At 40.3% G+C, this 16,253-nt stretch overlaps 1 protein-coding gene across 12 annotated transcripts in view; it reads right to left on the bottom strand.

The window, feature by feature from the left end:
• The window catches only part of CDK12 (cyclin dependent kinase 12), a 61,739-nt gene that overhangs the window by 14,114 nt on the left and 31,372 nt on the right, over positions 1–16,253 (bottom strand). For 5 of the 12 annotated variants that reach the window (XM_036836059.1, XM_036836060.1, XM_036836061.1 and 2 more), the window contains exons 12-14: positions 15,132–15,343; positions 13,817–14,269; positions 9,550–9,967 (exon numbers count right to left, since the gene is read on the bottom strand). In XM_036836059.1, the coding sequence (XP_036691954.1) occupies positions 9,550–9,967; positions 13,817–14,269; positions 15,132–15,343 (1,083 nt within the window). The other 7 variants (XM_036836056.1, XM_036836057.1, XM_036836066.1 and 4 more) reach the window with 5 other exon arrangements.

The following is a 16,253-nucleotide window of genomic DNA, read 5'->3' as shown; positions in this document are numbered from 1 at the left end:
AAGGAAGAGACAGTGAGACAGGAGATACTTGGCTTCCTATAAATTGTTTTGTCCTTCCTCACAGCTGCAATCAGAAGCTAAGGGCTCCCGCAGGCCTTGTTCTGATCTGCTGCAGGCAATGGAGGGTTTTTGAAACCGAGAGGACTTGGCTGCGGCCCCGTTTCAGCTGCCATTGGGTCTGGCTAATGGGCTCATTCGGGAAGACCCCTGCCTGCTGCACTAAAGAGTCCCCTGCCGACCCCTTCCCCAGTCCCAACCCAATTAATAAATGGGGGCTCCCACTTTATGGCTCTGGGAGCAGGAACCAGAGATACAAATGACCCCCAGGGAGGGAGAGAAAAAGGCCTTCCAAGAATCAAGCCAGAGAATTGTGCATCCACAGGCACATGCTGCCACAGGCTAGTCATATCCCATTTTCAAAGCATTAAAGGGGAAGAAACTGGCAAAAAAAACTGTATTTTCTTTCCCAGATCCAGAATGGGATAGCATTCCTGAAGTCTGCGGGTACACCCCAGGAATAAACTCTCTTTCACCTGGTTCTCCAACCTGAAAAAGGCAGAGTGCAGGTGATCATCTGGGCACAGAGCATGTGCCCAACTATTTTCCAGAGGCTGTGCCTCCTCCTAGACTCTGCAATAATGCACATAGACATATTCCATCAATTGGTTAATAAAGTAAACACTTTCTACTTATTCAAAACAAAGCAGCTACCTCTTTCCAAGCTCTCATCACCATCAACAGCATAAATATGTCCTGGGGTTATCATCTTCAGCCTATCTTTTATTCCTCCCCTCACATCCAAACTATCATCAAGTCTTGCTAATTCTACTGCCCCCTCTCTTTCTTCTCCTTCCCCTTGTCCTACTCTAGTCCTGGCTCTTGGGGCCTTACATCTGGACGAGAACAATAATATCCTAGCAAGCTTTCCTGCTTCCATGACCTAGTATAGCTGCAAAAGTCCTCAACGTCATATTCATTTCATCATGCTCTGCTCTGTTACTGCTTACCAAATCAAATTCCTCATTCAGGCCAACAAGATTGCTCCTCCAACTTCATTTCCTAATATTCCTTTCCTGTACTACCCTGACTACTCCACTCATAGCCCTCTGCACAAAACACATAAGCTTTCCATAAGTTTTCTCCCTCTGATCACCTTCCTCTCTTCTGCTTCATGTCCTCTATCTTCATTACCTTCAAGGAATCTTTTCTGGTTAACTCCAGTTTTTCTGATTATTTCTTTGCTTTGGTTCCTTCTGTACTATGTTACTATTTTATTTTATAACCTGCGTTAATGTACTGGCTTATAAATACCAATTTCCCTACTTCCCACCAGGTATAAGCCTCATCTCTCACTAGACCCAGAAGCTTCCTAAAGGTGGGACCCTCTCATAATCTTCCCCAGAAGTTGCCCTGTACTCAGGACATGATCCAGCTAATGATATTACTGCTCCCCATAGAAGCAGCCCTCGTGGTACAATTCGGGATATCATATCAAACAACTACAAGAAATACAATCTTATTCTCAATGTCAGTTTTCAGGCTGCCACCTACCCTTACCAACATTGAACATGACTTCAAAGTGTGTTGCAAAACAAAACAAAAACCTAAAAATAAAAAAAAAAATACAGTAACCGTAGGATTTTGTTTATCTTCTTAATTCATAGTATATATACTATTTTTTTTAAGACCCCCTTAGGATGAGAAGCCCCATTTTGTTCCCTATTCCTAAGATTAATCATATGTTCTCAGGTCATGACCTGATTTTCTAGAATGCAAATCAATCCCAGAGGCAATAGTAATCTTGTTTCCTACCAGCCTTGTCTCTAGCCTGCCTCTGACCCATCACATTTTTGGAAGGTCCCTAGGAATAGAGAAGTTATTCTTGAGTCTCTCTCAACTACTTAGCAAGTACTTCCTTAGATTAACCTCACTCTCAAATGTTGACTCCACTTCCTCTAGTTTAGCCCTGTGTGCTTAGACAGGAAAAAATGATCTGCCACCCCCCTTTATCTCCTACATATTGCTCCGGACAATAAGGATTTGCCTTTTATTCTTTCCATCCCTTGGCCTCAAGGTGCTTAATAATCCAGATAATAAAAGCAAAGGTACTATGGTACCTGACACATAGTAGGTTCCAGACAATGTTAGTTCCCCATTCTTTCCCTTCTTCCTCCCAACACTTTCTCAACCTTTTTGGGTCTGTTTTTTCACTGGCTAACGATGGCACTGAACTAGACAAACTAATGTCCTTTTGTAGCTCTAACATTCTGTGACTCTAATCCACATATTCTGGTTTGTTTGCTCTTCTATGCATCATCCTCACTTGGATCTAAAATGAAGGGGAGAGGAATAATTAGCTTCCAGGTTGACCTAAAACATATAAAACCACGTGCAGGAGAGTTTTAGAACTCCAAAAATACAAATAATTTTTAGCTTGATGCATCCATATCATTTCCTTCTTATTCCTGAAATACTCTCTTGAACTACATAGATAGCAGTGCTAAGCAAAATGTCCTTGATATAAATTATTTGCTTAATATAATCTAGCTTCCCTTGTGAAACTGTCTGCAGAGCATCCCCCAGCTTAAGAGTTCCAGGCTCATCCTCCAACTGTAAAGGTAACACTACTGTAATCAAGGGGACACTTTACTCTTTAATGGGGCTTCCTTGAAATGAATTGTGAACCTTTAAGGCAGTTATCCCCTTTCAGTACCCCAACGACAAATTTTCCTTCCATCCTCATATCTGTATCTCTTCTTTATAAGCAATGATACACTGTTTCTTTCTGCAGCCCCACCACCAGACTCCTCTGGTTCTCCCTTCTTTCCCTTATTTCCATCTCCTTCTCATATTGCTTCATTTTATATGAGACCTTTGGTCCCGTAACAGAAATTGCAAATACTGATACAAGGCCAAACCTAGAAGTTCCTGAATTTATAAAAGGGATCAGACTCCTAGGCTTTCTCTAGGTCTCTGAATTCAGCCTCCTTTCTCCAGGGCCGAAAGCATTCAAAATTGCATTAACCTTGGTAGGGAGGGCTATCTGTCTACAAGCTGATCCTCACCAAGGGTGTCCCTCATCAAACACAAGAGGAAGAAAGATCCTCTCCTTGAGACAACCCATCAGGCAAGCGCCTTCAACTAAAGACAAGATGCTCTCAAAGATCCCGGCTCTGCTTTTCACTTAGCTTTGCTACATTATAGCCTTTTTAAGGTCTCTCCATGTTGCCGGCCTCAGGGATGGTTTGGCTTGGATAAAATGTCCTTCATTCTTTTAGAACTATCAACATTATCTTCAGGTTACAACCATGCCAGAGCAAAACATCCCAAAATCCATCTATTTCCAGGTCCTAGGGAACATATGTCTAAATGAATTTACTTCACGGCTATACCCTCTCATTCCAGAGAAGTATGATGTGGCTGAGGGCTGCATATTGAGAAGGCTTGGCTAACAACTACCCACCTAGAGAGTATTAAAGAGTAACTGTGTATCAGCCTCTTTCTCTCAGCCTTGGACTAGTAATTCTTGAGATAGAGATATGAGAGCAACCCAGTTGTCCAGTGTTTTGGCAACCTAGTGATTAATCACCAGGGCATCAAAGCAACCCTCATCTGCTTTCTCAAGGATAGCAGGGCCCTCTTCTCCTCAAGCTTTACTTCCTATAGACACCATCTGCAACCGAGCTTCGAAATGTTATCAGCAAAAGCAACAGTCTCAGGATATGAGGGAAGAGAATGAAGAAGCGAAGGTTAACCAGTTAAAGAATCTCTTGTACCCCACACAACGTAAATTAAAAGCTCCTTTCATAGCTTTTAGCAATGAGAAAGTTATTTTGCTTTCTCCTTCACCTCTCACCCATTAAGTTGAGGATCTGGAATAGACATTTGTCTCCTGAATTTCTTCTCACTACCCTTCAAAACTACTAAGCAGCAATAACTCTAATACCCTGCAGGGTTAATCAATCAATCTCTCTGGCAGGACTAAAGCATGTGAGTTGGGTAGTGAGTTGGGAGAAGAGAGAAAAATAGGAAATGAAAGGAAGTGGGTGGACAGGAGATGGAGAGATAGCTGCACATGGTGAGGAGTGGTAGAGTACCACCAGTAATTCCTTTAGGTGTCATACCTCCCCCAACTGGCTTGGAGTATACTCTCACTTGAGAGTATTCCTAAGGCTATATAGGAACACTAGAAATGCCACACCTGGACAGTAAAATTAACCAAAGTGTCCAGGAATGCTCACCTTGCCTCTCAGGACAACCAGAAGACTCAGCAGTTCCATTTCTCCCTTGGAATGTTTGAATATTTACTCACTTGAGGAACTCCCCACTTCCATTCCACCTAGCCCTTCAGGATGACTAAGTTGTGAACAGAGAAGTAACTCAATACCAAAAAAAAAAAGTCAAGCTATTGGGCAATCTTTAGTAACAATGTAAATCCCAGTTCAGCACAAAGAATATTAACTGTCAACTTCCTTGAGGCATTAACCTTACCACACAGTTAAGGATGCCTGTCTAGGAAAAGATAGTGCCCAAGAAATTTAGGTACTGAACAGTATGGTTTCTACTTAGAAATAGCCTTGAGTGTGATAGAGAAAAAAGTCCAGGTTAGTTAGGTCCTCAACTTTCAGGCCCAGAATTGAAGACAGCCATTGCTATGAAGTGGAAACAATATTCTCTACTAGGTTGAAGTTCACACTCCTAGTCATGAACTTGCAGTACATAAAGATCAAAAACGAATTCCTTTTCTCTGGAGGCTAACAAGAAACACAGGACTCCAGGAACTGGAACAATCTTGAGCTCTCCATTCTCCTTCTGGGTAAAGACATGACAGCCCACAGGCAAGGAAACATCTTACTTAAACTGTGGGGATTCAAAAACAAGCTGGCAACCCTCATCATCACGTTTTTGAACTGGATTTCTTCCTAATTTCCTTGTTCTGGTGTACCCCTTAACCTTGTATGATTGCTTACCCCACTCACAACTTCCTGATACCTGTCTCCCCTCTTCCTGTCTCCTGATGCTTTTTTTTTTTTTTTCTCTCCTCTGCCTACTTATGTCATAACTAGCAGGAATGTAGCACATATCACAAGGGAAAGTTTAGTCCCCAGTGTCCTAAACCATGAAAGGGAAGGGAAAGCAATCTTCTCCTCATGTGGAGACAGGAAAAGATTTTGGAAATAATAGGAATTTTACCCTTATAAATAACTTCGACTTACTTCCTGATTGGCAATGTATCAGGAAATCTCAACAGAACTAGCAACACTAATCCATCCCCATGCTGGCCCTACTCAAGGTAACATAGGAGCTGGCGTGAGGGTGAGGGGTTCTGATTTAAGAGACTATTTTTTTGGGGGGGTCTAAACAGCTTCTTACCAACTTCTCTTGATGACAGTTGAGCTCAAACCCACTTACCTCTCCTTTCAGGAGGAGTCAGGGTACATGAAGCTCAACTCTTTTGATGGCCTGGCACCATCATTACTTTTGTGCAACTGTTTTTTACTTTAGAAAATCACATCTTATGATTTCCCCCAATTCTTTATTCTCTAGTTCCTAGTCTAGTGTTTTGAAGCACCTCTTCAAATCCTGAAAACTTTTTTTCTTTTTTTTTGGTAATTTATGAGTCTACAGAGATTCTGAGACAAAGAACCCCTAGGATAAAGTGGAGGAGAAATGCTCTTTATACATATAATTAGATCTGCTCAAAGGGTACAGATTAAGAAGTAAATGCAATGGAGCAAAAGTGGTATAGTAACAGGAAATATTTAATTTTCCAATCTCCACTTTCCATTTTTATAAACTGAAAGAAAAAATTTAATATATTACAAAATATCTATACATAGACAAGGTAAACCCGATGGGGGGCAAAAACAAGAGAGAGAAAGGAATACAGTGTCAGGAACCTAAATCAGGGAGAATGAGGTGGCAACTGACACTTTTCTGATGCAGCATTCTCTCTCAAAACCTGCTGGTAACCATTTTAGTACTGTAACTATATATGCATATTATACACACACACACACACACACACACACACACAGGTGGCTGGGTGATGTCTATGGCATAAGCTAACAGAAATCCTACTTACAATTCGTGCTAATTGCCCTGCTTTTAAACGTATAGATCTGATGTTTTCAAATCCTTATCGTTCCCATGGACAGTTGAAGGAAAAAACTAAAGAAACTGGGTCAAATTTGTTTTCAAAATATAAAAATGATCATGGTCGGGCTTCCCTGGCGGCGCAGTGGTTGGGAGTCTGCCTGCCAATGCAGGGGACGCGGGTTCTGGCCCTGGTCTGGGAGGATCCCACATGCCGCGGAGCAACTAGGCCCGTGAGCCACAACTACTGAGCCTGCGCGTCTGGAGCCTGTGCTCCGCAGCGAGAGAGACCGCGATGGTGAGAGACCCGCGCACCGCGATGAAGAGTGGCCCCAGCTTGCCACAACTAGAGAAAGCCCTCGCACAGAAACGAAGACCCAACACAGCCAAAAATAAATAAATAAAAATTTAAAAAAAAAAATGCAATTGATGTTAAAAAAAAAAATGATCATGGTCAAACCAGTTTTGCCTCTCATTCGTGAACAGAATCAGACTTCTCATCTATTCAAAATAATGTATTTAATGGACAATATCTCCCATGGTTCAGTAATTACAACCAAAACCACTTCTGAATATAATTAATTGGGTTTGTAATTTTCTAATAGCCAAGCAGAAATTCTGCCAAACCTGTACTTCCATCACGTTTATAGATAACATAGCTGAAAAATTAGCAAATACCTTTTCTTCCTCCAGACAGATTACAGGTTGTTTCTTTGTCCCTCCGCCTTTAGAAATAGTCCAAAAATTTTTTTTTCTTTTTAAAGGTTAGACTCCCAAAATGGGGGTGGGGGTTGAGATGGGATCATACATACACACACACACACACACACACACACACACACACACACATACTCACCCCCTTCCCTAGTAGTAGGGATGGGGGAATGGAGACTTAAGTATATTATTTAGAGTATTTGGCATAATTAAAAATAAGGGGTGGAGAGGGAAAAACACTATTGATGACTGCTGATAACCAAAATACAATTAAAATATATAGAGAATTTTATTCATATTTGATGGGAAACCAATTTTTCTCACTGGATACTTTTGAAAGTATCCCAGGCTTAAGTTCTTTAATCAAAAATGGGAGAGCAGGGCTCAATGACTCTAATTCAAATATTCTAAAATACAAAGGCCCATGTCTGAGGACTAAGAAGTCAACAGACAAAAGGTTCAGATGAACTTTAATGCAATTTACCAATAGCATGTCAGTGAGCCTAGCAAATCTAATTGGACACACTGGTATAAAAAGCCATCAATGCCAAAATGGCTAGAAGGTTCTCTTTTTAATCAATGTTTGGCCCTGAGGGCAAGGCCAGACCAAAACCCAGAGAATAATAAAGAAATACACACACCGGATATCTGCCTATTTCAGTAACAGGGGAAAATAGTCTTCATGTAAGTATCAGAAGAGGGTTCTTCTTTCATTTCTTTTAAAGTTTTTTTTTGTTCTTGTTTTTGTTTTATTTTTTAATTAACGCACCTCTCTCTTACAAGTAGTGTTTATTTTTTAATATAAGAACTTGGCATTGAAACATGAAACTTTACTTGAGGTCTGTAAACTATTCTCCAAGATGCTGAAACATATTTGCCTTTTCTTTGTAAAACGGGACTAACCTATGTTTCACAAAGGTCTAGGTCTGTGCAGATAATTTATTTAAACGTATATGTTTTAAAAACACATTATATGCTGGTACTCACACAAAACTGGAAGCCAGAATGAGAAACCTCCCAGGTTATCCCACCCTGAAAGCTTTTCCCTCTTCCATTTTCTGTTTATAATAAGGCAAAATTCTTGCCATGAAGTCATAATTTAACCCCTTTTACCAAAACCAAAATCAAACCTCTCTGGAGGAAAATCCCTAAAAGAATTGGCAGGATATACATGCTGAGATGTGTATATGTCAATACTGTTCTTTCTTATGGTCTGCTCTTTTAAAATTATTTTTTTAAAAAAAGGTCTCAGGTAGTGATACATCTTCAGAAAAATATCCACCCTCAACTAAGTTACATTTCCATGTATTTTCAGGATGTATTTTTTTCTCTTTGACAATATTACAATGCTCTGTTTCAAAGGCTTTTCTTGACATAAAAATATATGCGTAAACAGTATGTATGCTAACTGATCTTAGTAGCCCTCCACGTATGGAGGCATCATCTGCTACCCTAGCTCAGCAGCAATGTCCTAGGCTGGTTGCATCTACAAATCAACTTCACCATCAGAACGTGGTTTTAAAAAAACCAAAAAACATTTTAGAATTGAAGATTTACAGAGAACAATATAGGAGTTTGAATTTCCTTTCCTTTATTTCAAAAAAAGTAAAGAATTATCCCAGGTTTTTGGGCATCTCAACAATTAATTTTTTCCAAACAAATGCCTCAAAAAAGAGAGAGACAGAGAGAGCGAGTGAAAGAGAAACTATAAAGATGGGGTAAAAAAGGTAATAGATGGGGTAAAGTCTACCTACTTGCCCAAGAATGCCACTTTCTACAACCTGCTTCATGTGCAGGGAGAGACGGGGCATGTCTTTTCTCAAAGTGGAGCAAACTTTAAGGACAAGCAATTTATTTGGAAAAAAGGTATGTTCAAGATGCTCAATGGGGTAAAAAAAGAGTTCACTTGAAAGCAAAAATGTGAGATGGTGGAGAGGAAGGAAACATTTATTTAAATCAGCCAGTCACTCTGTTTCCCTTATAGCAAAAGCCTAAGAGCAGCTCAAATTTTGTGAACACTATTCTCTTAAAAAAACAAAAACAAAACAAAACACAAAACTTTAAAAACCTAAAGAGAGCCTCTCCTGAACCATCTCAAAATTGAAACTGTTTCCTTTTTCTTCTGCTCAAGAAGTACAGGCAATGAACTAATTAAACATTTACTTTTCAATTTAATCACCCTCTCTGTATTCTCTACTTATATTTACTAGGTAGAGCTGAAGTAAATGTTCTGGCTATAGCCCATCCAGGGGGAACTGGTGCCAACATCACTATTTTATAAGTCGCTTGCTAGTAGCAAGTGAGCAAGAAATACAACAGACAGCTTTGCAGTAGCCAAATGCAGATGATTACCTCGCTCTGGCAAATGATTTCATTAACGTTTCAGAGGACTGGGTGGAAGGATGGATAGGGAAGGAATCTTTCAGGACTCTGAAGTCTCTGGGTTAGTAAGGAACTCCTCTCCCTCTTCCCCCTCTTGGAGGGACTCTTGTAGGCCCCCGATAGAGTTTTCCATAAGCAGAAGACTGAGCTGGGGCCCCCCAGTTAAGGCCTGCTCCTGAGCTGCTGGCCCCAGTGGTTCCTGGCCCCAGCTCCCCATAGTTTTGCAATTTGGTCTCTGCATGTACCACAGAGTTGCTGCTTCCCTCAGCCTTCAGGAATGGTTGCCCGACCACTGAGTGTAATGCTAAGGGGACCCTGGCAAAACGGAGGTCCTGGTCCCCTGGGAACTGCACTGACCCTGTGCCCTGGTAACTGCTAGACTCCCCAAGGTGGCTCACAGAGCCCGAGAAGGTCCTGTTCTTCACCAGGGTCTGGGCCAAGGATTCTGTCAAGGCTGGACCAGAGTGGCGTTCATCAGTGTCAGTGGCACTGAACCCTGTTTCAGGCCCATCATTGTTTCCATAAGTCCTGTTGGGATGGGGTCGGGTGGAGTAATCCATTGGTCTCAAGGCCTGGTGCTCATGTGGCAGGTGGCCAGGAGGCTCTGCTTCAGGCTGGGATAAAAGTTGCAGCAAGGCGGCTGTCACGGCTGGGTTCAACTCCTGGGGGGCGCTGGAAAGATCGCCTTCAACCAGAGGGGGTGGAGGTGGCGGCGGTGGAGGTCCGGGGGGCTCAGGGGGCCTCTTCTCTGGTGGAAGAATGTGAGGAGGACATGCTGTGGAAGGGTTACTTCTTTTAAACACCATCTTAAAAATCACATGTGACTATAAACACAAACACACACACACACACAGACACACACACACACACAGCCCAACATAAACAAATATCAATACAAGTAACCAAATATATATAAAGAATAAAACCTTGGGATCAGGAAATCGCAATTTATAAATAAAATCAAGTGATTAAAAGTAAAACAGTTGCATTCTGGATCTAACAGCTGGTGTAAAAAGATCATATATTTCAAATGATTGTCCTGATTTTTGTCTGAGATTTCCTCCATTTCCTTCCTTAAGGAATTGTTCTAATATGTAGGTTGTTGGTAGCCTCCCCGCCCCTTTTTTGCTGTTGGATCAAAACATTAATGAAAATTAGAAAGAAGGAAGATGAGAGGGAACAATACAAATGCTGTGGTCACATATCTAGGACATAATCTTGCTGTACAATAGGAGACCTTGTATGGACTTAGCTAACACATTTTACAGAACGTTTGATGATATAAGGTTAACACATAAAACAGAACTAAAAGAATATACAGGAGAGGTGAAATAAAGTAAAAACCTTCCATTACCGTCATGTATAAATTATACACTTGCTTCTCCCAACTTGAGTCCCTTTTCCCCATAATCACATTCTGGAGAATAGGATATTAACCACCATACTGTCATTCAGTTTCCTTTGTTACAGTAATTATAAAAAATCACTATAGCAATGTCATGCAGAATGGGATGTTGATAAACATCTGTTTATCTTGGAGACAGTGACAAGAAACGAGTATTTAGAAATGTATTGAACTAATACTACACTCTGTCTTTCCAAAGATCTTACTAGAACCACTCCCTAAAGTTTTTGTCACCCACTGCTGGATTACTTTGCCTAACCATGGCAATCATTGTCTGATAACTCCTGCCAAGGCAAGAGACTAGAAATGTACAACAGCGTGAGTTTGAGGACACACAAAACCAAGTACAATCAGAACTGTGACTTTAGAGAGTTGGGAGTCATCCTGCTGAAGAAAAGACTTAAAGTTTTGGGATATCTTCCAAATGATTGATTTTTCTGTTCCCTATGGAAGCATATTTTTAAATGTCCATATAATCAATTCTTTATTATTATCTGAGATAGTGATATAAAGTCATTACTCAGGCAAGCCAAAAGTAGTTTTTATAGTTATCATTAGGTATTTTGGTTGTATATTTACCACAATTATATTTTGCAAAAACAATCAGGAAAGTAAGCATGCCCTTAGCGTGCAGATGAAAGTACTCTGAAAACACTACGAAACTATTGAGCAGTAGGAGGATAAGGTCGGTGTGTAACATACAAGTAGGGTGACCAAGAGTCCCAATGTGCCTGGGACTGAGGGGGTTCCCAGGTTGCTAACTTTCAGTTTTAAAACCAGGACAGTACAGGGACAAGGTGGTCATCCTATATACAATACGCACCCAAGTTACTTGTTAACAGACTGGCTGGTTGACTAGGTGGTAGACAAAACTGAATTAAAGGACAAAAAAATTAGCTATAGAAAAAACTCACAACTTGAAAAGTAGACATCCAGAAAAAGGAGAGCTAACTGGACTACAAACATCTATAGATTTCAGAGCTTTTTGCCATGAACACTACATATCTCACTACATAAGAACATCAATCACAGTACCAGTTATTTTTTAAAGTATTTTTGGTCTGTATATGAAATGGAACACCAGTTTTTTTGTTTGTTTGTTTGTTTTTTTAATACTAAGGGCAAACAACTTTAAAAATGCCTAACTGTAAAAATGGACAAAGCTACACTTATTTTCTTCCATCTATACTACTTTTCATATTTGCCTTTTATGTAAATAGCCTAGTTGTGTTTCAACAGAACTAATTCTTGAGCTCACATTCTTTCACATGTATGAGAGGATGAAAACTATTTCAAAATAGCAAAGGCAGATGGATTGTAAAGAACTATTAAAGGTTAATAAAACGTCTTAAGAGAATTAAAAATTAAGATCACATTAAAAAAACATACTGTTATAAGATTCAAAATATTAACAATATTGCCAATCCTTAACAGCCTGTACCAATGGCGGGAGGGATTAATGAAATACACAAATAACTTAAAACTTCATTTTACTCATTAGATTTCAACCAAAACCCTTTCCCAACGAGTACAGAATAGCTAAACAGTAGCCAAAGTGATAGATTTTTACCTTCTCTGGCTAACTCAGTCTGCCCTCTGGTGGAAGTGCTAATGAACACTAAAATGGCCAAATCAGAGGTAGCAGGGGAGAAACAAGAACACACAGACATCGGAGAGACACCAATGGGATAATCCAAAAGTGACTGTAATCATTAGGAATGGCATTTCTACTCTCCTCTGAAAAGTAAATCCAACAATTTCTGGCCATGAGCCAGGCCTTAATTTTAGTTCAATTTCACCATTTGGCTGATAGCTTGTTGACTCAATTACTGGGTGAATTTCTTTCAAACACTATGCCATTGAACTTGAACAACTTCTTTCAGATATTTTGATTGTAGCTGAATTTTTTTTTTTTGGTTGGGGGGTGGGTGGTGGTGCAAGGGAGGAGGGTATGAGAGATGAGACAAAAAGGCCTACTTTAATTCTAGATTTGCTTTCTCTGTTATTCCACGTCCTGGAGTCTCTTAAAAACAATTGGAACTGTTATGGCATAATAGCAAAGTGAACTACGAAACACATTAAAAAGAAACACATTAAGAAGGTACAGGAATTCTAGTTCTGCCTATGATTCCAGCAGTGGGACCATAGGCAGGCTTACTTAAACTCCCTGGATTGCAGTTTCCCTACCTATAAAGTAAGGGGGTAATTTTATTTATGTTACCTTCTGTTTTTTTTTTTAACTTTACATATGATAAATAGTATATATATATGACCTTGTACTAGTGGAAATAAGGCATATATTCTCCATACCAACCCATATGAAATGTGAGTACAACAGCCTAAAAGTTGAAGGTTAGTGTACCCCATCAGACCTTGTACATCTTCTCATTCCCCAATTCATGGGGTCTTCATGGACAGCAAAAATTTCCAAGGAGATGGAATCACTTTCAGATAAGTAAAGATTTTGCAAGACTGTGAATCAGAATTCATTAGAAAATTTAAACTTCTTTTCCCTCTAATAAATTGTATGCTGTGGTCATGTGAGATCAAGGTATACATATTTCCTTTTATCAGATTTTTTTTTTTTTTAATATAATGCTCAATTCCTAATCTGGGGTCCATTTAGTTACCTCTTTCAGGAACACAGATTTAAAGGAATCATTTTTATATGCTATTTTTTGGAAAGGAAATGTACTTTGTTAATTATCTACTTAGAAATCTCAAATTATTCTTCAGGAGATTAACAATGATATCTTATTAGGGCTTTCTTGACTCTATGTTTCTGGCGAGACTCTGGTATCTAGCATCCACTATACTAGAGTACAATTGACTATTTGTACAATCTGATTAATGGTTTGTTTGGAAGGCAGATTTTCAAGTGCCAATACTAGTTGGCCACCACACACACAGTAGTTCAAGATGCATCACTAGCTACAGTTGTGGTTTCCTTGTGTGAGAACACAGGGACTTTACTTACCTACTCCCTAGGAAATGGAAAGATGGAAAAACAATCAGTATATGAAAGGTGCTTTAAGAAGCTTTGAGACTTAAATAAAAGAAGCTGGGTAAGAAATACATCACTTGGTGCTATGTTCTCCTGTAGACTAGGTGACAGAAAGACTGAAACCGAGGCCACTGATGTGAAAAAGAAAATGTTAGAGATTTTTAAGAGGATCAACAGCACCTGAGCTCAATGAGATTCATGACCGGTCTGTTTACCTGCTGCCTCCTCCTGTGGCATTGTGGGAGTTCTTCGGGGCCCCTGTGGCCCACTGTTCTTGTCACTGTTGTTTTCCTCCAGGTTGCCTGCTGGCTCCTGGGTTTTCATTAGTTGACTCAAGAGAACTGCCAACATATTCTGCATGTCAGCTGGTGTGCTTGAAGCTTCAGGGGTTGTCTGTTCTGCTGAAGGTTGGACCACTGGGGCAGGGGGTGCCTCCTTCAAAGATTCCTCTGGGGCCGTGGGCTCTGAGTCCTGCTGTTGGGGAGTGGCTTCTGTTAGGGCACTGATGGATTGGTTCAGGGCCTCCAGCTGCTGCTGTATCTCTGGATTGGAGTGGATGTTAAGCAGCTGCGCCATTTGAGGAATACTCAGGTCGGTTTGGCTCTGCAGCAGGTTCAATAACACTGCCAATTCACTTTGATTCAACTGCTGTGTGATGTCACCGAGGCCTGTGGAGAGACAGTGGAGCCAATATAAGAGGATGAGGCAAGGCAAGGACCTTTGCCTTCTTCAACTGGCAAGAGCAACTTACAATGTCCAATGAATGAAGTTTCATTTTGAATGTCTCATTTTTCATGCCTCCAACTGTCATGACACATTTGTTATTCTTTATATTTTCACTTAAAAATACAGGGACTAATGAAAACATCTCTGTATTGTGAGTAAAAGTGACTTCATTTTATCTATATTCTTCAAGGTCAGTGATTTTCAACCCTTACTGTACATCAGAATAGGAGAGGTTTTTTTGTTTGTTTGTTTTTTGTTTTTTTAATATCTTTATTATGAGTATAATTGCTTTACAATGAGAATAGGAGAGATTTTAAAATTCAGAAGCCTCAGGTCCCATCCCTAGAGACCTGGCAATTGTTTGCAGGTGTTTACATTTAAAGCTTTTTAGCTGATTCTAATATGCAGCCAGCACTGAAAACCACTGTTTTAAGTGGACAAGGAAGGAAAAATGAGCCAAGGAAGGAATAGCTGTAGTTCAGAAAAAATGGTTGCACCACAGGAGAGCTACCTTGTTGTTTATAATAATTCATTATTACACAGTTTTTGATATATTTAGATCAAATAACAGTCTACAGAACTAACTACATTTAGCAATTGTGACTTAACATGATTAAATTCTAAGAAGGTCTTAACAAATCTAACATAAACAGGGCTCCAGTTATGTTAGGGAGCCATGGGTAAACTAATCTTAAATTAAAACACACACACAAACAAACACACACACACACACACCCTTGCACTTGACCTTCAAAATCTGCCACATGCTTAGTAAAAGCACAACGGCTCTATCCCAGCACTGACCTATTGCATCCCCAGCCCCAGGCTCCACCTTGCCAGGAGTAGGCTGAGGTGGTGCTGGGCTGCTGTTCTTCACAGGCTCAGCACTTGTCCCTGAGATAGTTTCTTTTCGAGAGGCTTTGGGTGGAGGTGGCTCTTCTACCAAAACACCGCTTTGTCGCTGCCGTCGCCGTTTCTTACTCCATAATTCATGGCAATCCTGCCAGTGGGGGAGGCTGGAAAAAGACAAAAGAAATGTGTGTGGGAATGCAGTAGTGAGTGAATGGAGGAACAAGAGATTAAAATGGGAAGGCAGGGGCTTCCCTGGTGGCGCAGTGGTTAAGAATCCGCCTGCCAATGCAGGGGACACGCTGGGTTCGATCCCTGGTCCGGGAAGATTCCACATGCCGCGAGGCAACTAAGCCCATGTGACACAACTACTGAGCCTGCGCTGTAGAACCCGCAAGCCACAACTACTGAAGTCCGTGCACCTAGAGCCTGTGCTCCGCAACAAGAGGAGCCACCACAATGAGCAGCCCACACACTGCAACAAAGAGTAGCCCCCGCTCCCTGCAACTAAAGAAAGCCCGCGCGCAGCAATGAAGACCCAACGCAGCCAAAAATAAATAAATAAATTTTTAAAAATAAATAAAATAAAATAAAATGGGAAGGCAAAGAGCAAGGGGAAATAGAAAGGATAAGGAAAATATAAAAATAACCAGAAAAGTTAGTAAACAGAGAGTAGCAGTGTAAATAGAATCATGGCATATGGTAGTCTGAGAAACTAAAAATCCAAAAGCCCAAAGAATTTCTTTCTACAGTGAGAAATGAAGATCTTGCTAATACCAGAGACACACTTGCTATATAAATGCCCATATTCCAGTCAAACAGTTAAGTTTTATAACTGTTCTTGCTTGGCATAACAAAAATAAAGGAGACCTTTACTGGTCAAGTTTCAGTTGGGAAGAAATAGAACAGAGGTGACTGCCTTGTTAATATCTACAAAAAGTCCAGGCAAGGTGGTAATTTAAATCTTGGAACCACAAGAGCATATCATGATTAAATCACCTCTGTGTAAAATCGATTTATGTATTACTTGGTCTGTAAGGACCAAAAAACTGGTTCTTTCTTCTTTCTGCCCACTGA

The sequence above is a fragment of the Balaenoptera musculus genome, chromosome 20 (genome assembly GCF_009873245.2).
Source record: "Balaenoptera musculus isolate JJ_BM4_2016_0621 chromosome 20, mBalMus1.pri.v3, whole genome shotgun sequence".
NCBI classification, from domain to species: domain Eukaryota; kingdom Metazoa; phylum Chordata; class Mammalia; order Artiodactyla; family Balaenopteridae; genus Balaenoptera; species Balaenoptera musculus.
The sequence above is the reverse complement of the archived record's forward strand: the minus strand, read 5'-3'. Positions and strand labels throughout refer to the sequence as shown.